This window comes from Polypterus senegalus, chromosome 3 (genome assembly GCF_016835505.1).
Source record: "Polypterus senegalus isolate Bchr_013 chromosome 3, ASM1683550v1, whole genome shotgun sequence".
Classification (NCBI taxonomy): Eukaryota; Metazoa; Chordata; class Cladistia; order Polypteriformes; family Polypteridae; genus Polypterus; species Polypterus senegalus.
The window spans coordinates 146,538,339-146,559,425 of record NC_053156.1 but is presented as its reverse complement, the minus strand read 5'-3'; the positions used below and the strand labels follow the sequence as shown (position 1 = coordinate 146,559,425).

The 21,087-nt window shown below is 34.3% G+C and overlaps 1 protein-coding gene across 1 annotated transcript in view; it reads left to right on the top strand.

Annotated features, from left to right (window-relative positions):
- The window catches only part of cfap61 (cilia and flagella associated protein 61), a 337,473-nt gene that overhangs the window by 124,720 nt on the left and 191,666 nt on the right, over positions 1-21,087 (top strand). Inside the window, exons 9-17 of the mRNA XM_039748028.1 lie at positions 1,840-1,993; positions 2,167-2,258; positions 4,967-5,020; positions 5,195-5,379; positions 7,218-7,257; positions 7,610-7,749; positions 8,425-8,551; positions 8,859-8,936; positions 17,005-17,211. Coding sequence (XP_039603962.1) covers positions 1,840-1,993; positions 2,167-2,258; positions 4,967-5,020; positions 5,195-5,379; positions 7,218-7,257; positions 7,610-7,749; positions 8,425-8,551; positions 8,859-8,936; positions 17,005-17,211 — 1,077 coding nt within the window. The remainder of the gene's footprint in view (positions 1-1,839; positions 1,994-2,166; positions 2,259-4,966; positions 5,021-5,194; positions 5,380-7,217; positions 7,258-7,609; positions 7,750-8,424; positions 8,552-8,858; positions 8,937-17,004; positions 17,212-21,087) is intronic.

The window sequence follows — 21,087 nt, the reverse complement described above, 5'->3', positions numbered from 1 at the left end:
GTTTACACAACATTTTTGTGTGTACACATCTATACTAATAAAAGGCAAAGCCCTCACTGACTGACTGACTGACTCACTCACTCACTCATCACTAATTCTCCAACTTCCCGTGTAGGTAGAAGGCTGAAATTTGGCAGGCTCATTCCTTACATCTTACTTACAAAAGTTAAGCAGATTTCATTTCGAAATTCTATGCATAACGGTCATAACTGAATCCTACTTACGTACATATATATGGCCATAGCCTGCAGCTCGGTCGCCGTCTGAGGCGGAGTTGCGTCCCCTGTCACCACGCCTCCCACGTAGTTGGCTGCCTGCCTATATTGCGTCCCCCATATACACACGCCTGCCACGTAATTGAGTGCCTGCCCATATAAGGCTGTCCGTCAGCAGCAACTGTGAACGCAGTACGCAGACAACAAGCAAGAGCTCCAAACAGCGCTGAACAAAAAACGCATTACACAAATGAGAAGGCAGCAAAAGAATATGAAGTGAGTGACGCATACAAGCATATTCATAAGTGCAGCTACTGCGGAAACAAAGGACACGGTGGAAAATGTCAATGTCCAGCTAAAGGAAGACAGTGTAAAAAATGTGGTAAATTGAACCACTTCGCTAAAGTTTGCAGGACTGGGAAAGATAAACTCATGCATGCAGTGTGTGATGTCTCAGACAAAGAGGAAGACGTGCTGTTTATTGATGCAGTGAAAAAGGAACAACCCTCTGAAGCTGAACAAGCCTTTGCAGACATATCAATAGGAAAGCAAGGTGTAATGCTTAACTTTAAATTAAGTTCAAAGACACGCTGCCGCTAAATATTCACAGGCATATCCACAATACTGGGAATGCCTGTTAAACATCTTAGATTCACGAGTACCGATTTGGGTAGTGAACACTTCGATGAATGAAACCTGTTATCTTTACAATGGTTGACAAACACGTAATGTAACTTGAACACAACACATCCTCCAAATACGAACCTGATTGAAAGAAATAATGATAATCAAATCCTTGATGACAGCAACACTCATAACAGTCACAAAACAATTACATTGACAATCATGTTATGTTATTTTTAAAAAGTTTCCTTTTCTTTTTCATAATTTTTTTAACACACTACTTCTCCACTGTGAAGCGCGGGTATTTTGCTATTCTCTTATACATGAGGCCCTAGGACTCTTCATATCTTGATTTATTTTGAAGGGTCTAATTGAATTGGATTGGTAAGCTTTTTGGGCTGAATGGCCTGGTTTCATCAAACTATTTGTAATATTTAATGTTTGAATACTTTGCTTGGTCATTGTCTGAGTGGAATTTGCTTATTCTCTCTGTGTCTGTGGGCGATTTCTTCTGGTTTTCTTCCCTCAGTCTCATTGACAATTCAGAATTAGCCCTCTGACAGTGTGTGTGTGTGTGTGCGTGTGCGTGTTAGCAGCTATTGTAAAGTACTAGCATACCACCTAAAGCTGTTTTCTGCCTTAGTGCTGCCAGAATAAGCTTTGACCCCCTCAAAACATGAATTGAATTATGTAGGTCTGAAAAAGTTATGTTACTGTATATATTAATTCATGTTCATAATAAATAACTGATTTAAATTTCGTGATAAAAATGCATCTGCTTGCACTGCAGCAAGCTGTAATAATAAGGGTGAAACCCATTAGTAGGAAAAATTAAGTTGATTCTAGACAACCACTTGCTTAAAAAAATGTAAAAATATGCATTCTATTGTGACATCTTTCAAATACTGTATATGAGTAGCAAACAATAAATGCAAATTTAGCATTCCTTATATTGCATTATACACCACGTTGATCTTAATTGTTTTTTCATATTTCTAAGGTACGAGGTAAAGCAGTGGGATTTATGAGTGTCTGCAGTGATGTCAATGTAGAAATGCTGAATCAATGCTTCAACTTAAAACCATTTCATGGACTGTATGTGCCTGACCCTGCAGATCTACTGGAACCACCACCTGAATTAGAAGCTGAATCAGGTACTCATAAGATTTAAGTGAATCAACTTCACCTATGTATGTAATCGCAGATATACAGTACATGAACTTCTGAACAGATGTGCATGAACTTCTGAAGTCCTAGGGTTTAGGTAGTACTTGTTAAGGATGCATGTTCTAAATTTGTTCAAAAAAGATTTTTGCATTTCTTTTAGCAAAAAAACAGCATAGTACGGTTCCACAAAGTCCTGAAGCTGGACTATCAGAAGAGAAAGAATGCAAGAATGAGGCAGAAAGTGACAAAAAGGTACAAACCTAAAAAATGACAAACTATTAAACACTGTGGTTATAAAACTATTGTAAGAGTATTATTAGGTAGAAATCTCATCAAGACTCACACTTGTTGCAGGAATTCTCAATATGAATCAGCCCTAAATTAATGCATGTAAATAACCATTTTATTTAACTAGGTCTGTGTGACCCTTAAGTGGGTGAACATTTTCAGTATAGATGCATATTTGTTTTTAAGTGAACTCAAAATTGTTCTGTATATTCACTCTTTGCTACATATTCTGGATCTGGGCTACTGCAGCAAAAAGGGTGAAATTTGAAAAACATCTTTTAAATATATTGACAATAAAAAACACACCAAAAGCTTGCCTGTATAAATTGTGTATACTTACAGGCTTAATACTTTTAACTTTGTTTTGGAATTCTATAACTCTTGAGTCAATGTATATATGTTAAGTAAGGGGTTTAAAGCTCCTTTAGATTATTTGTCATTCATAGACTTTTTTTTGCTCTCTGCCTGGCAGAAAGTGGGGTTAGGAGCTTCAATGCCACCCTAAGATATGTCTGTACAGAAGAAGTGTGTATTCAATTCAATTCAAAAAACATATTTTGTAGCCTCTCTCTGTCTTCTTGGGTGAGCATTTTGTTCAATGGAGAAAAGTATGGTCCAGAATTTAATACAGGTTTCTATCACAAAATCCACAATGAATGTGGAGGTACGGATTAAATATATAAATTCTCAATCTTAAATCTGCCGTAGTGGCTTGTGTATGCATTTGTCAAGTTATCTATTAACTGCTGGCAGGCACCATACCTACAGAAGCGATACCTTCTATAGAACACCTTTAGGATACTAGAGGTGCATTGCACAGCGAAGTACAGTAGTACACCTGAGTGTCTTCATAAGTTCTGGAACAGTAGACAATATTCACATTACAGGCCTTATTGCTCAATTCTAATTTTTTGCCCTTGTTTGTTTTTATATTTTTTCTGATTTCTCAGATTTCTATATTCTGAAAACAAGCTTGTTGGGCTAATTTTTAACTCGGAATCGGCCTGCTGTGAGTGAGCGTGAGAGAGTAAATGTGCCCTCTAATAGGTTTAGTGTGTTGTCTGGGGTTTTGGTTTGTATCTAAGGCTGCTGGGATAGACAGTTTCTCCCTGATGCCCTAAAAACAGATTAAGCAGATTCAAAAACTGGATACATGAATGATAACTTTTGTTATCATTAACATAATCTGGAACAGAGTGGAATAAAAGATAATTTAGTTAGATTAGATTAGGTAATTTTTATTAATCACAAGATGGAAATTTAATTGTATGCAGCAGCAGAAACATAGAAAAAAATAACAATAATAATAAAACATCATTATTATGATTATTACTATAATCAAGAAGACATTTATAAAATATAGTTGAAATATTAGTAACCATCCCCAGCTGGTAGCTCACAGACTCACATGGAAATAATACAAATAATTCAATAGATAGATAGATGAAATAGCAATATTAATTTAAAGAGTTTAAGAATTTAGTCTGCTACATTGGGAGAAAGCACTAAATAACAGTGGGTAGGAAAGGTCCTTAGGGAAATTTCTTAGAACACAGTAGAGGAGTACGTCTGTAGCTAAAAGTGTGCCAAGAGAAAGTCTTCTAAGTACGATGGAGAGGATTTTTCATGACGGAGTCCAGTTTTTCCACAATTCTGTTTTCCATAATAGCTTCTAGTGTACCAAGGCTTAGCCCTGTGGTGGACCAGGCTTTCCTGACAAGTTTGTTCAGGCACTGTGCATCCTTTGAATTTATGTTGCTTGTGTAGGTAGAGCAACAAAGAACATCTAGGCCTGCCTCTTGTTCCTACCTTTTCCTACCTGGCAAATTGCTTCAGGTCTCCTTGGATTTGGGGTACTACAGATGGATGATTGAATATTGCACACAATTGAAAAAAAATTATATGTTAGTAGATATGGTAAGCTGAAAAAGATCCACATTGTTTTAATTATTATTTAGGTAAAATAAATGTAAAATGTATGAGTTGTAAATCTGCTTTATTGTTACATTATGAAATATTAACAATAGTCACAAGCACTGTTTGTGGTGGGTATTGGGTCAATACCAGAGAAAAGTCACATTCTTAAAATTGAGTTGAAAATACCATACCAGATATGTTGAAGTGTACTCAGCTATAAGTTACTTGTAAAGGGGCATCTGTACTTGACCTGTCAGTCTAACCGGTAGCCGATATTGATTGATAATGACAGCAAAATTATAACCTTACATAGGCAGATCCATAAACCAAAACCTACATAAATTTGATTTGTGTCACTGAAATAAAATGATTAACTCAATGGAATCACAAAATTTGATGCAATGGAAAATAATTATCATGTTTAAATACTGATGTCTAATTTATGTAGTAAACCAAATTCCAGTATTCAATACATGATTTAAGAATTTTTTAAAGTAAAAGTTAACTACGTAAAAAACTTTTTAGTGAGCCAAGAGGGTAGTGAACAACAGAGGATGATATTTGCTAAAGTGTAATTTAAGCATATTTGACAGCATTTTACATTTTGACTTTGAATTAAATTAGTCCTTAGCAATGTGTTCAAAGCCTATTGTTGTTATATTGAATATTTAGCTTGTTTGGCTGTGTCTGTGTCTCCTGTGCTACTTTAGTTTGAGGATTATTACTATTATTGTGGTTGTTATTTTTGTTTTTAGAAAAATCAAGATGGATGGATGACATTACATCTACTTACAAATATGCTTAATAAGGTACAAAGCTGGCCCTAGAAAGGGAGCAAATCCCTTATAAGGCACACTCATGTACACATGTCCTCATTCATTAATATGGGGAAAATTTAGAGTCTCCAATTATTATGTTATAAATTTGTGTTTAGGCTGTGGGAGGAAAACCAGAGTGGATGTTATTTTGTTTTTGTTTTTCAGAAGGAAGCCATCATAACACCTGATGCTGATATTCCAGCAAAGGGGGACACTACATATAATTTGAAATACTCATCTGGTATCTGCATGGAGGAAGCTGACAAGAAAATCTTCCATCCAGTCTACAAGGGTTCTTCAAATGCATTTTGTATTCAGTTGTTTGTTATTGATGAAAAATATGAAATGAGGTACAGTTACCAAATTTTTATGACTATCAGTTAATTGAAATTGTGCAACCAACCAAACATTTTGAAATGAAAAGCTTATCAGCTAAAAATGTTTAATATCCTGTAAGATTATTGAAATACAAAAAAAACATAATTTCTCTAGGAGATGCAAGTCATGTTTTTTGCTGTGCAAATATTACTTTTAACACAATATTTTATAAATTGCCTCCACTAACATTACTTTTTAATAGAAAAAAAGAAATCCACCAGCTCATCAAGGTAAATGCAGATCCATAGGCAGCGTGCATTTACTCTGAAAGCCTTGTTTTGTTAGTACCATTGCAAACTAATGAGGGAGGCATGTTTTATTTGAATTTTATTTTTATTTGTGGGTAATGCTTCACTTAACACAAGTTTTCAGAGCAAATTAATGGTTGCCACAAAAAATGACTTGCACTTCAAAATACATAACTTATCCTTTAAGCAGCATGTTGTTGTTTTTGTGCTACATATACATGTTAAATCTTCTGTATAATGCATAATATTACAGTGTTATTGTGCAGTATTTACTAACCAAATAACCAAACTGTAATTAGCCATTATTACCATATAATTACTGCAAATTGCAATGACCCTTCTCATTCGTATTTATAGGCTAATCACTAACTTATGCATAATACACAAGTTAAGTACATGGTAATAATGGCTTCTTACTTTGCAGTTATACAGGTTATTACTGAATGTTTGCTACATAGGTGCACTGTCATTAGGTATACGTAATCAAAAAGTTACCATAGCTTGTTCTTGTTCAAAATCTATGACTATAAAGACCAATAAACATTATTGTATATGTGTTTATATTTAGATTCAATTTACTTTGTGAAATAATGTTCAAGTAATTATTTTTAATTTACCTTTTTGATAATTAATTAATAATTAGCAGATAATACAGCCTGTGCTAATCATAAAAAATTCTTTTAATTTGCATTTTTGTTGCTCTGTATAGCTTTGAGCAGGATGGGTTTATAAGTAATGTTAAAAAATGTTATTTTTTTCATCATGTGTAGTTAAAAAGCCCTTTTCACTCACAGCTAAGTCCAATTTCAAGCAACTTTTTTCTTGAGAAAGTGAGTTGTCTATGGGTACACTGCTTCTCTCTCTAGAGTGCTTCTCACTCTACACGACATAAAACAGTGAAATTTGAAGACAGAACAATTCCATTCAGTTAATACAACAGTCATTAACAACTTAATTTGATTGCCTCATAAATAGTAAATGTTTTATAAAAATTGTTTTTTGCATTGATCACTGATAATGAAGCAGTTAATTTTTCAATGTTGAGCTATTAGAGAATGTCAAAGAATAAACAATAATGTCCTATCAAGTAACAAAACAGAAATAAAACAAATATTGTAGGCTGTTTAGATGAGGAAGCTGAAAAGGAAAAATGTACAGCGTATCACATTACTAAATTTTTTTACTGACCAGTAAAAAAGCAATGACCTTCTATAAACCTTCAGCTGAAGTAAGCAAAATTTTCAAGCAGCTTTCGCTGGTAAATCTGACTCTTATAAGTTTTCCTGCTAAGAGCAACCTGCACATTTTCTGTAATTCACCACAGCTGGTCAGAGAATGAAAGATGGTTATTTACTGCTGTGAGTGAGCATGTAATATATGAGCATGTTGCTCATTGTGACAGTGTGTTAGATTTGGTGGAAAGCAGAAAAACATGATGTCAAAACAAATTAAATAAGGCTTTCAAAATACAAGAGAAATGTGATTTGCAGTTACTTGCAAGCAGTAATAAGAATGAGATCTGTCTAGTTAATCACCAGTAAACCTTTTCAATTTTTTTTTAGGTCACAGGATTTTTTACCATTTGTATTTAAACTGTTCCCGGTAAGCATTTAATTAAATGGTTTGTGCAAGTATTTTCAAACTGTGAGGGTGGTTTAACTGACTGATATTACACTTTTTAAACAACTTAATTTAACTGATTACTATTTTTTATATACAAATATGTCTTAGCAGCTGTCAAATATAAGTGTATATACGTAATTTTTTAAATGTTAACTTATATTGACATTTTTACATTAAATTTATTTGAAAAATAAAACATGAATAGAGGTATTCAAACAGCTAATAATGTATGTCCAAATGTGTTTAAATATGTGTATTTGAAATTGTATTCTATATAGACTGTTAATACAATTTGAATTTTCTGTTTACAAATTGTGATTTCACATTTTAGAATCGGGATTTTTGTGTAATAACAGTACCAAACATGGTTCCAGAATTTCCTCTGCTTCAGTCATTTGCCAGAGTCATTCCATATCATTCTAGCACTCTACCTCAAGACCTTTATGTTTTCCATCGATCTGGGCTGATCAGGTACCTTGGAAAAGTAATTGCCTTCTAGAATATTTTCCAATGTTTATGAAATAATAATTTTTGATTTAATAAGGAAACAATCTTTAATGATAATTCAATTTATTTGTCATATGCAATTTCTTGCATTAAGGATCTACAGTATATGAATGTAATAACATTCTATGTAAACATAACATAATTTACATTTCTGTTTTGTTTTCTGGTTAAACATTAACAAATGCTGTATCTTATATTTAATACCATATAATGTTGCACATGTCCTCTAACAACCACAACAGTGCTATTTTGATGATAATGTTAATAGCCTGGTAATAGTAAAAAAGTGACTTTGGTCCATGTTAATTTTCTAAATCAATGTATACAGGATTACTAAGAAGTTAAGCCTACTCCTGCAGCATTAAATGCAAGACATGGACTAACCCTAGAAGAGTATCTGGCCCATCTCAGGGCATATCCAAGCAGTCAAGCACATTCTATCATTCAGGTTTTCCAGTCAAACTATCACAGACATTTTTGGGACATGGGAAAAAATCTAGAGCCCTAAAATAACACACAAATGGATGAATGTGCAAATTACACATATTGAGAAGAATGTCATTTTTATCTTTTAAGTTTACTTTTATCATTTCAGGTGATTATTGCTTTATTGTTTTGTTTTCTTTTATTTCTTCTTAGCCCATTTATTATAAGAAAAGCAAAATCCATAGATAAACCTGGAGTGGAATGCCTGATTAGTAAACTCAGACTGAACACGTCTATATTAGAGAATCTTAACATCTTTAATGAAGCTCGAAGACATCTAGTAAGTGAACTATGGTATTAGAGTTTATATACTATAGCTAGCAGAGCACATACTTGTGCCACAGTGGTCATGTTTAAAGGTGTTTATCACATGCCTTTATAATTCAACAGTTATAGTTAATTACAGTTAACTACACTTGACAAAGCATCCAATGTTGAATGCTCTGAGGCTTTTACAGTTTAGCAAGAAACAGGTTTAAAATCTGACCATCAATCCTGAAAAATATATTTATTTGATATTCAGTGACATGCTATATTGTTTGGAGTTTTTTTTTTTAATATGTATATTATAACTATTATTTTTTTAGGAGGGAACTCCAGTGCAGGCATTTGTTGCTGAAGTCATGGATCAAATTGTGGGTATTGCAATAATTAAAAATGAAGAGGTAATTATTATTTTTTTAAAATCAGATTCAATTTGCAGGCTATTTCAGGTTTGGTAGAGTGGCAGAGCGGGTTGTGTTGCCATCCTCCAGAGAGTGCTCCACAGTTTTACTCTTGATTGCAATGTCTAATGTGGTGGGATTGTGGTTGATGTTTATGTGGCATCTCTTACGGTACTCTGGTTTCTCCTCACAGTTAAAAGATATGCAATTAAGTTGATTGGTGAATATAAACTGATATTGTATGAGCCTATGACTGTGTGCTTAAGAGTTTCCTGTAATGGACTGTCAATATTCCTGTTTTAAACAATGCTTTTCTTGTGCCTCAAACCCTGATGCATGATTACTTTGATGAAGGAAAAAAAAAATTAAAACCATGACAGATGGACATTTGTTTAATATGGACTTAAAACTCAACAAGGAGAAATGGTGTCTTATGATGATTATTTTATGCCCATTTATATAGAATAATGTAACAGATTTATTTTCCACAGAATTCTTTGGCATGTATATTTGATAGCTCTTTTAAAAACTTTAAGTCATTCCTAAAGTAGGTAGAAAGCTAATCAAATCAAAATTTAGCTAAAACATTGCAGATGACTTTTGCAGATGTCTCATCAGGGATTATTAATCTTAAACATCCAGAATCATCGATTACTCCAACATTATTTCCCCAACATTATAAACTTTGATATCTGAATTTCTGACATTTTGTATTTTACATTTGTAAACAGGATATATACATGTAAATGCACTTTATATACAGTATATGTTTATTTTACTCAACCAGACATAAGAGTATGGCTTGATATGGCACTGATATTTAATTTATTGAATACTGTACTAGCAAAATACCCGTGCTTCGCAGCGGTGAAGTACTGCCTTAAAATTTTTATTAAGAAGAAAATTAAACCTTTTTAAACTGAGGGAAAATATACCAATAATTATTTGTTAAGGATCTCTTTGTATACCACATTGTGAGTTCGGCCCTCCGGTTGTAATATGACCAAGCTCTGCGCTGAGCTTACTCTTGAGCATGCAACGTACAGTTGGCCATGTGAACAGTAATCTTGTTTCAAGTCTCACAACTTGGATTGCTGCTGTCATAATCGGTTTGAGTTTCATGGTTTGTTTCAATTACGACAGTATTTGTAGGACTTGTGTTGAAGAGACATTCGGCATCTGTCACGCGTTGTAAGTATACAACCGGTTTCATCGATAACTTCACATCCAGCTTTTGAGAATTTAAACATTTATAAACATCAAAGTGTCCACTACTGAAATCGTCACCTGTCAATCTAAGATGTTTAAGAGGCATTGGCGGTTGTTGAAAGGTGTAAAATATTTGGTCATTTCGGTATACTTGAAAGCGACAACCGAACAATTCAGCGGCTGCCGTCATCTCACATGCAGATGCATTGGTGAAGGGCTTAAGCATTTCACTCTTATAGTGCTCATATGTAGTATAATCATCTCCTGTACCGTCATCAGTCCACACCTTGAACCTGTCCCAGTCATTCAATACATAAGACACAATGTTCCTCCGAATATTAAGAGTGAGCCTGATATGGCCGTGCAATATGTAACAAAGAGAATGGAAAAGGTAGGTGCCATCTCCGGGCATGAAAACCACTTGGTAAGTGACAGTTCTTTGATCGATGGTGATCACCTCGATAGACATGTTAATGGGGTACGGTTGGAATGATAAAGGAAATGGGTACCTGAACAATGTAAAGTAAGTCTAAAATACCTACACAATAACTATAATCGTAATAAATGAACAATAAAACAGTGGAGAAGCCGTGGATTAAATAAAAAGGCTGTAGTTATCGGCAGGGAGACGTGAATCCCGTGGCGAAGCAAGGAAGGTAATGTAGAGACTGGAGCCACGGACGGCCTAATATAGGCAGGCAGCCAACAACGTGGGAGGTGTTGGGATGGGGGACCCAATGCCGCCTCACACGGTGACCGAGCTGCAGGCTATGGACGTATATATGTACGTAAGTAGGATTCAGTTAGCGTTGGGAACCCGCGTACCAAATTTCTTGAAGATGGGCCCATAAGTAACAAAGACCATTGAAAAGTTCAATATGGCGGCCGACAGTGGCATCATACCACCGAAATAAGTACCAAATTTCAGCCTTCTACCTACACGGGAAGTTGGAGAATTAGTGACGTTGGAAAGTTCAATATGGCAGCTGACAGTGGCGTCATACCACCGAAATAAGTACGTACATTGGTTTCGGTTTGCGCAGGGAAGCCGCCTACCAAATTTCGTGAAGATGGGGCCATGAATAAGAAAGTTCAACATGGCAGACGTTGTCGACCGTTATGACCGTTTTGTGTAGAATTTCTTTTTTTTTTTATTAGTTTTATTACAATCCATTCAAAGCAATCAAGTTTTTACAAAAAGAAAAATTGTGTTAAGAACAGATCCAATTTCAAAATGAAACCTGCTTAACTTTTATAAGTAAGCTATAAGGAATAAGCCTGCCAAATTTCAGCCTTCTACCTACACGGGAAGTTGTAGAATTAGTGATGAGTGAGTGAGTGAGGGCTTTGCCTTTTATTAGTATAGATCATATTAATTCAATTTAGCCTTAAAATTTTAAATCTGATTTTGAAAAAAGCATATGATTGTGTGTTGTGCCTGTATCAATCTTTTTAAATATCCACACAGACTAAATTCATGAACAGAGTAGCTATATTTTTTGGGTACTTTACAAAAAAAATCAAACATTAGTGTTGTCAAAATAATCTACAAGATTCATAGTTAAAACTAAAGTCAATTCCAGGAATTTATACTCTAGAATAATTATTCAGAAATATTGATTCAAGAGTTTTGGTTTCCTGGGCCTCTGCAGCATTTCATTTGGCTGCTGTTTGTGGAAAGAGAGTTGTGTTAGCATAATTGGTATTAAGTTGTTTTTGTTAAATGTGGGTTCCTTGTCTCCTCTACTGTTCATTATTTTCATTGACTGGATATCAAGGTGCAACCAAGGATCAGATCATGTTTGAATCCTAAGGATTACATCTCTACTGTTTGCTAATGATGTTGTACTCATAGCTTCATCAGTCCATGATCTCTAGCATACATTATTTTGCTGGGGTGTTGTGGTGAAGCAGAAGCTAAATATTTGGGCAAAGATTTTGTTTTATCAGTCGGTCCATTCTCCAATTTGGTCATGAGCAAACGACTAGAAGAATGGGAAATTACCAAAACAATAAGATCATAAATCAAAGTGGTTGAAATAAGGTTCCTGGAAAAGGTTCATGTTGGATTCAACCACCATGACAGGAGAGAATCTCAGCTATAAAGGAGGACCATTGGTTTTCTGGATCAAGAGGAGTCAGTTGAAATGTTTTTGGGTTCATAGTTTGGGTATCCTCCTTGACGACTTCTACTGGCATGACCAAGTGGAGGAAACACTGGGCAGACCTAGAGGACACCTTGGAGGGATTATATATTTCAATTAGATAGGAAGCATCTAGGAATTTGTCAGGAGGAGTTGGAAGACATTGCCAAGGATAGGATATTCTGTTCAGCCCAGTGATGTAGCTGTGAGCTCTGCTGCTTCACAACTCCAAAAGAGTGTATTAAAATTCTATCCATCCATTATCCAACCCACTATATCCTAACTACAGGGTCATAGGAGCCAATCCCAGCCAACACAGGGCTCAAGACAGGAAACAAATCCTGGGCAAGGTGCGCACATGCACACACTAGGGACAATTTACGATCACCATTGCACCTAACCTGCATGTCTTTGGACTGCGGGAGGAAACCGGAGTATCTGGAGGAAACCCATGCAGACACGGGGAGAACATGCAAACTCCATGCAGGGAGGACCCGGGAAGCGAACCCGGGTCTCTGAACTAAGAGGCAGCAGTTCTACCCACTGCGCCACCGTGCGGCCCTATTAAAATTCTAGGTATTGGTAATTGTTTTTGTATTGTTTGTACCTATTATCCATGCCTGCCTAGGGTTTCTCCCATATCCCAATGTTAATTGGCCCGGTGCACGCGTGGATGTGTGTGTGACTGTACTCTTTATTATTGGTGCCCTTTGGCCTAATTCCTGCCTTATGCCTGGTGCTGCTCTGCAAGTCTAATAATAATTAGACTTAATAAACAGGTTCAGAAAATGGATTGTTGAATAGATTAACAAAATTTTCAGTCTGTGATTATGGAATAATTTATAAACATTTGCACCACAAGCAATGCAGACAGCCCATTACCTCTGGCTCTCAGGTATTTGGTGTTAATTCTTAGGAAGTTTAGATATTTATAGATATATAGTTTCAGAGTACTGTAGTATTAATTGCTATTTTAAATTAAACATAATTAACAAATAATATTCTATTGTTTTGTGCTTCCTCTAGTCTAACTTACTGTGTTTCACTACATTCTTGCAGTTTTTGTATCACAAGAATACAAATAAAATCATGACAATAATAAAGATCAAAAGTAACGCAAATATTATTACTATAAGAAGAATGGAAATTATAGTATAAATTGGTAAAATTAACATACAGTACCTTTTTTTACTTTCCATAAAATCTCCACCCCAATCACTGAATTTATGTAATTGTTCTAGACGTTTGGTTATTCTGTTGCAGTAAAACTCAATTCAAGTGTTAAAAATGGTGTTGAGTGGTCAGCCTAATTTCTCTCATAACCACTCATCAATTCATTCTGATAAGCCTTTTTTCTCAGTAAAGGATGTTGGTTGGCATCCACTTTTGCTGATACCTGTGTTCCCGTAGTCAGTTATCAACATGTGCATGTTGAAGTCAATTGTAAATGTCAGCAATGGGGATTTTCCCCTTCACAAATCATTAACAACCTTTTTCTTTCACTGACTTATGAACACTTAATTAAGTTCAGATGTTAAAAAAGCAAATGGATCTACTAGCTATAGTACTACTCCTTTCAATTCATCTGGCCTGCCTGTATTCCAGTATCATTATTACTTTTTTTGTGTCTCATAGATAGATGCACTATAAAGTTGGCTTAAGCTACATGATTTCTTGGAAACATACAGTACTCTTCCTGCATAATTCAACACTGAGTAATAAACCCAACAAGGTGGATTTGACCTAAGGACAACACAGTATAATTATTAAGCATGATATGTTTCTTTTCTGTCCTGCGGTGGGCTGGTGCCCCGCCCAGTGTTTGTTTCCTGCCTTGCGCCCTGTGTTGGCTGGGATTGGCTCCAGCAGATGCTTGTGACCCTGTAGTTAGGATATAGCGGATTGGATAATGGATGGATGGATGGATGTTTCTTTTCCTTTCTTTGGCAATAGATATGTTGTGTGAAAGCACACATTAGAATTTGTGTTTTTGTGGAATAAGAGCTGATCATGCAAACGTTTTGAACAGTAGCAAAACTACATTTTTGGGGCCCTGAAGTTTGAACTGTTCCAGGGGGCCCCTTCACAACCTTTGATGAGGTTGTTCCATGGAAGATCAACATTTTTTTTAAATTTAACCATTACACCTCTGATATTGATTAAAATTGCTGTACAGGATTATCCCACATGTCAGAGTCAGTGATATGAATACAACTTTCACATTCCTCATATTTTTGAGTTATGGGGGGATGAACATTAGAGAAATGTTACATACAGGCAGGATTGCTCCATAGACTGATGGAATAAAACATAGAAAAGACCACAGTCAATGTTATGTTTTGTTTTAGACACATAATAAGAATATGAACTACATTAAGTACATTTTACAAAAAACTCTTCTTTCTGCTTTTTCTAGCAACATATTCACGTGCAGTTTTGTCATATGAAAGCTTTCTTGCAATGTAATTTTCTAGAGACAATATGCATAAAGAATATAAGTGCTGTTCTGTCATGGTAGACCAAAATTTGTATGAAGGGCAGCTTTGAAAAAGTATTTTCTGCTTCACAGCTCCCTATAGGCATAAATAACATTAATAAAAAAAATAATTTCTGTTATCAATGTTAATACTGTTTTAAATTATTTTTTATTATTTTATATTAAATATATTTACAATGAAACATTCTTAATTTTAATAATTTTCATTTATGGCTAGCCTACATGACCTGTTAGTTTTTATTTTAACTTTAATATTGAAATACACTGTATTATTCCTATGTTATTTTAGGAAACCCTTCTCATACAGTAGATACCCCAAATATTTAAGCAATGTGGACTAATGTTGCTTCTGGGGTCCCATGTGATTAGGAGCTCCAAAGCTTAAGTTTCATTAGTTTCATAGTAGAGCCACCTCTGGTTGTGAAATATTACCATGATTGGCTGTTTCTTAGGGTCCAGTGATAATTTATATTGCTGTTTTTGTGTGCTTTTGACTTGTCTATTAATGGAACATGTTTCAGATTTTGTGCTTTTTTTAGTACATAATTTTCTTATAAATCAAGGCTCTCAATCCACTCTCAGTGTGTGTATAAGCAGAATAAGCATGCTGCCACTTTAAAGAGGTCATGTTGCTTTAATCAGCAGTGCTCAGCTGTGAGGGCATTTTATTTTATCTGCTGCTTATGCTGTTAAAATTAGTGTGTTATGGAGAAATACATATGCCATATTTTGTGGTTAATGTAAAGAAACAGCAAAGGCAAAAATGTAAAAAATGGTAGAATGCAATTTAAAACTGCATGTATCATGCTAAACTGCTAAACTACTAAAATAGGCTGAAATAAAACAACATTAAAATTCACAATACCTTTCTCACCTCCCATTTGCCATTTATGTTTAAAATGCTTTCAAAAAGAAAATATGCATAAATTAAAACCACACAAAATTTGAATAATTTTTACTGTAAAAGGAGGAAGTATGGCTCCTATGGCATTTAGATTTTAAATATTTATTTTATTGCCAGTGTAAATTCACTTTAATATGTTTCTTTAAATGGTGGGTTCAATAAGTTACTTCTTGCTTATTTCATCACAACATTTAAAACAGGATCATCTATTAATGTGCACTACTGGTTATATTTAATATTAAGTCTTCACACAAGTATCTCATATAAGCACATAACTGCTTGCTTAAGATATATACAATTTGTAGTCAATAAAAATTAAAAATTAACATTACACATTTTTCCAAATCCTTCAACAAACTGTATTTGTCCTGTTTATTGAAATAGTATACGTATGTCTTTATCTTACTACCCTATGCCCTCATTTATATTTGCATCCTTACAGACAAGGGATGTTTACAGAACCACAATATAGGTATAAGACTGAAAAATAAAGGTCTATATGGAGCCATGAAATTATTTTATGCTAGTGTACTAGTATTGTAGTGTTTAATAGTGATGCTCAGTGAATGTTCACTTGTATATATCATAACATTCTCAGACTCGTTTAATCCTTATTTCTAAATCCATTACATACCGTATGTGTGTGTGTATATACTTTACCATAAGCCTATTAACAGTGCTGTATGTGGCTATTTTGCATAAATATTATTTTGTGTTTTCCAATTGATGAAAGAAAATGTTATGAGGTTATTATCCATCTAATACTACTAAACCAATTTATAAGATGCTTTAATTGTCAAAATGCACATAAACAATTTGTTTTAGGAAGTAAGTTACATAATGGTTCCATTTGATATGATTTATTGAGTTTGATCAGATTAAGCATGGATGGATCACAATGTTGTCAAAGTATATATCTATTGTGGTGCTCTGTTTTTCATTCCAGTTTATCAACAGTGTAAAATAAAACTGTTGTACAGACGTTATATCTGCATACTAGTGTTATTACGAGAATATGACTGTAAGCTAATTATAACTATTTTACATAAAAATATGCTTTTCATTATTTGGATTTCCATTGTTTTTTGCATTATTAAGTGGAGTCATTGAAAAATTAATATATAAACATTTTAGAAGGCATTCCATCTTCTAAAGAAGCAGAATAGTAGAATAGCAGGTTGTATTCTTATTCTAGTATATGTTAATATTTTCCAAAGAATGTATTGTCACAGAAAAGGTATTTACAGTGATCAGCTATATTTTCTTGCATAAATGAATGATATAGATAATGTCTATTATGTTTTCTTTTTTCAGGATATAAATTATATTCGTTCACATTATAACATTGAGGATTTCATCTACTTTAGCTATCATACTCAAGAGGAGCACGGAAGGCTTCTGCATTTTGCATTGAACCCTATTTTTCATCATCATCGTAAGCATTTCCTTAAAGAGATTCTGAGGCTTTCATACAAATCATGTATCTACCATACAGTAAACCATCAACAAGAACAGGATAAGGTAAAGTATCATGTATTCTTTTGAAGTGCATCTACATGTTTTTGCTTGTGTTTTATATTCTATGTTCCAATCTTAAAACAAAGTGCAATACTGTGCAATGGATAGTGCTTCTTTTTGCCATTTTTTTACCTACTGTGTTGCCTAAGGCAAGTAGGCACAGTGGTTAACTCTGGTCCATGGTTTAATTGTTGCCTGTTTAGGTTTTGCAAATTCTCACCCCATCTCTTTGTGTTATCTTTCCATATCCTTGATATGGGCATTCTGGATTAATTTGCAGTTTGCCACAGCTGAGTGAGTGTAGAAGAGTGAATGAGCATATCATAAGGTGGGCAGGCAAACTGTGCACTGCTCCCCTGAGCCCAGTACTACTGGGATACATACCAGATCCCATAGATTTTGAATTAGATTAACTGGTTAGAAAATGGATGAAGATCAAAAAATTCATTTTATACTAACATTTATATGACTTCAATATAACAGAACTAGTGAACACAACTGGCTGCGTCAGTATGCTTTAGGCTACCAAAGGACTTAGAGCCATGAAAAATATTATTCATTACAATGATACCTTGAGATACAAGTTTAATTTGTTCCGTGACCAAGCTCGTAAGTCATAATGCTTGTATCTAAAATCAGTTTTCCCCACTGAAATTAATTGAAATGAGATTAATTCGTGCCAGCCCCCAAAAAACCACCCCAATTTTTTGTTAAATGTTTTCAATATAAGTATTTATAATGAACAAATATTGTATACAAACAAAATAAAACCTAATACATAAAAGGGAATCTAAAGAAATAAACAGATGTTGGCGGAGCATATTGTAATGTTTTTTTCTTTCACTTCACTTTTGCTTAACTTAATTTTCTTCTTCACTAGCTTGTTTCTTTTTTGCCACGCTTTCGACACTTTCATTCTCAGGGCATTTCAATAGAAACCTGTCCAAGGAGCTTTGTTTAGTCCTCCCCTTTAGAATCTTTCTGAAATGAGTTAGGCAAGTGTCATTACACAGCGCTGCTTCACGACCAGTTGTAACTTTTTCAGGGTGTTTCTTTTCAATAAAGTCAAGTGTTAGGCTAGTGTCATTAAATAGTGCCGTTGTAAAAAAAGTTGTAACTTTTTCAGGGTGTTTCTTTTCTTTAAAGTTTCAAAACTTTTTCCCACATTGCAAAAACTTCCTTTATTTCACTTGAAGAGATAACCTTCTCCAGCTCTGGGTCCTCTGCGATACCGATCTCCTGCAAAACCTCCGTATGTTGCTGCGTCTGTAGTTCCGTCAATTACTCCGTCGTCAGTTCCTCAAAATGTGCGGCGACAAGATCTTTGATGGCTCGTAACTCAAGGCTAAAAATCGACCTAGTGATGGCTCGTATCTCAAAAAACTTGTACGTTGGGGCACTTGTATCTCAAGGTACCACTGTATTTAAAATTTCTGTATGTATGTATTTACTTTTAACTAGTCATTTATGCTAAATTGTTTACACTTCATTTTTTTAGGTAAGCTGTCCCTATAAATAGATTTTTTTTCTTCACAAACAAGTCTGCTTTAGCACACAGTGTGTAACTGACACTTAGAAAGATTTCTTATAGCATTAGTTAATGTATTATAACACCACATTTTTTCTTTCCCCACATGCTCCTTCTCTTGAAGAAAATGACAACATTATAGTATCCGTATACTGTACTAATAAATAAATAAGAATGTCATTTATTATTTTGGCATAAACTCTAGTAAACCTATGTTTAATATTTTTTTCTTCCTTAATTTTCCAGAATCGTACACTGTAACTTTAATTTTCAATGCCCAATGAACTCTGTTTAGTTTCAGTGACATTAAGATCTAAAACTTGGGCATGGAATGTCTTGTAGTAAAAGATAACCCTTCTTTTTCTGAGGCATTTTAATAATTCTTTCTACCTTTCAGTAATTTTTAAATGTTTAGAGAGGCCATTTTGAGAAAGGTCAGATAAAGGTTGCACAGCATTGTATATCCTTCTAGCATTTAACTTGAAACAAATCTTCTTCTGTTCTTATATGTTTATCTATCTATCTACCTAAATTCTGCTAGTTTTCCTAATAAGGCATAATTTCTCTCTAGTGAAATAGTTGCATTCTTTAAATGCTGTCGTGTTTTAAAAACTGTTTTCTTATCAGATTACATTAGTTAATTCTTAAGATCAAAGGGTTTCCATCTAACTAGAGTAATCTGCTTCCCTTTTTTATTTGTTTTTAATTTTACACATCTTTTTCTGTTGCACTGTATAATCATTTCCTTTACTGCTTCCACCTACCTAATTTTATTCAGCCTTTTATTATCATTCTATTTATTATAATTGCAATTCAATTTCTTTTAAATAATCTACTATATAGATAACCATTTTCTCATGCAATGCTGCTGCCAGCAGTTTAATACATTATAGAGGATAATGAATTTGTTTGAAAAGATTTTTTTAATTAAATTCTGGCTGTAAGTGTAACATTTTCTCATTTAGCTTCCTGGTATTAGTTATTTACTAACTTCAACAAAAAAAGAATGAAAAAAAAGAATGGAAATCTTTATTAAGAATTCAACTTATGAAGGCATGGTGGCACAAGTTCAGGAACTTCAGTTCATAAACCATTTTTTTTTTTACTTTCTGTACAGTGTTTGCATGTGCTCCTTTTATCTGAAACAATTTTCTCTATGAGCTTTGAATTCCTCCCACATCCCGTACATTTACATGTGGAGTTGATAGACAACTATTACTGAGTCTTGTATGACTGAATGAATTAATAGGGGTTAGTATTGATAAAGGGGATGAAACAGAGTATAGAGATTGGGTGGAAAAGTTTGTTTCTTAGTGCAAAACCAAGGACCTGCTTACTGACTTTTGGCCCACCAAACAGCCTATATGTCCAGACACGATTCAAGGAGTGGGTGAAGTGGTGGTCCACTCCTACAAGTACTTGGGAGTCCACATTAATGTTGGACTGGTCATAGAACACAGAGGAACTATATAATAAAGGGCAGAGCAGGCTCTTTTTCCTAAGGAGACTGTGTTCGTTTAATGTGGGAAGTGACATCCTTCAAATCTTTTATAACTCTCAGATGGCCAGTGTGATTTTCTACACTGTGATGTGCTGCTGGTAGCATCACTTGAAGACAGACCCACCGAATCGCCAACCTAATGAAATGCTATTGGGACTTCTTTATACCAACAGCAATATCTCTGCCTAATTCCTCACTGTGAATGTGACAGCCAAATGAAAACTTTTCTTTCTTTTGAATTTCTTGCTTTATAAAAATATGTATGTATATTTATTTATTTCTTTATTTACTTATCTGGGACAAATAAAAGTTCCATTTCCAAGTTGTGTCTCTATCTGTCTGTCTAGGTTGTCAAGCACATTTACTGTATTGCATAATCAGTTGTTACATACAAATACCAAAATAATTAGGCTAACTACCTGAAGATTAAAAAAATCTTAATATTTTGGTGATATGAATTATATCAGACATACCAGATACAGAAGGTTTTGAGATCCAAGAAAAAATAAAAGGCTCATTCTGGATGAATTTAAAAATTTGTATATGTAGATATCTGTTTGTCAGAAGGTAAAGTTTAACCAACTGTAACATACCTACACCATTACATAATCAAGGAATTGATAAAATAGGCACACCCTGAATGCATCATCCATCTATCCATTCAGTTTCTGAAGTAAGTTTTTTCATTGTGGGAAAATGGTAAGTGAGGAAAAGCCTTCCTATGTAGCACTGAGGTCAAGGCAGGTTAACAACAGTAGATAGCAGCTAATCCACTATGAGGTACCATCTTCCACACATCAAAAATCACTTAGTCATTATTAAACCTAACCTGGACATTTTTAGGATGTGG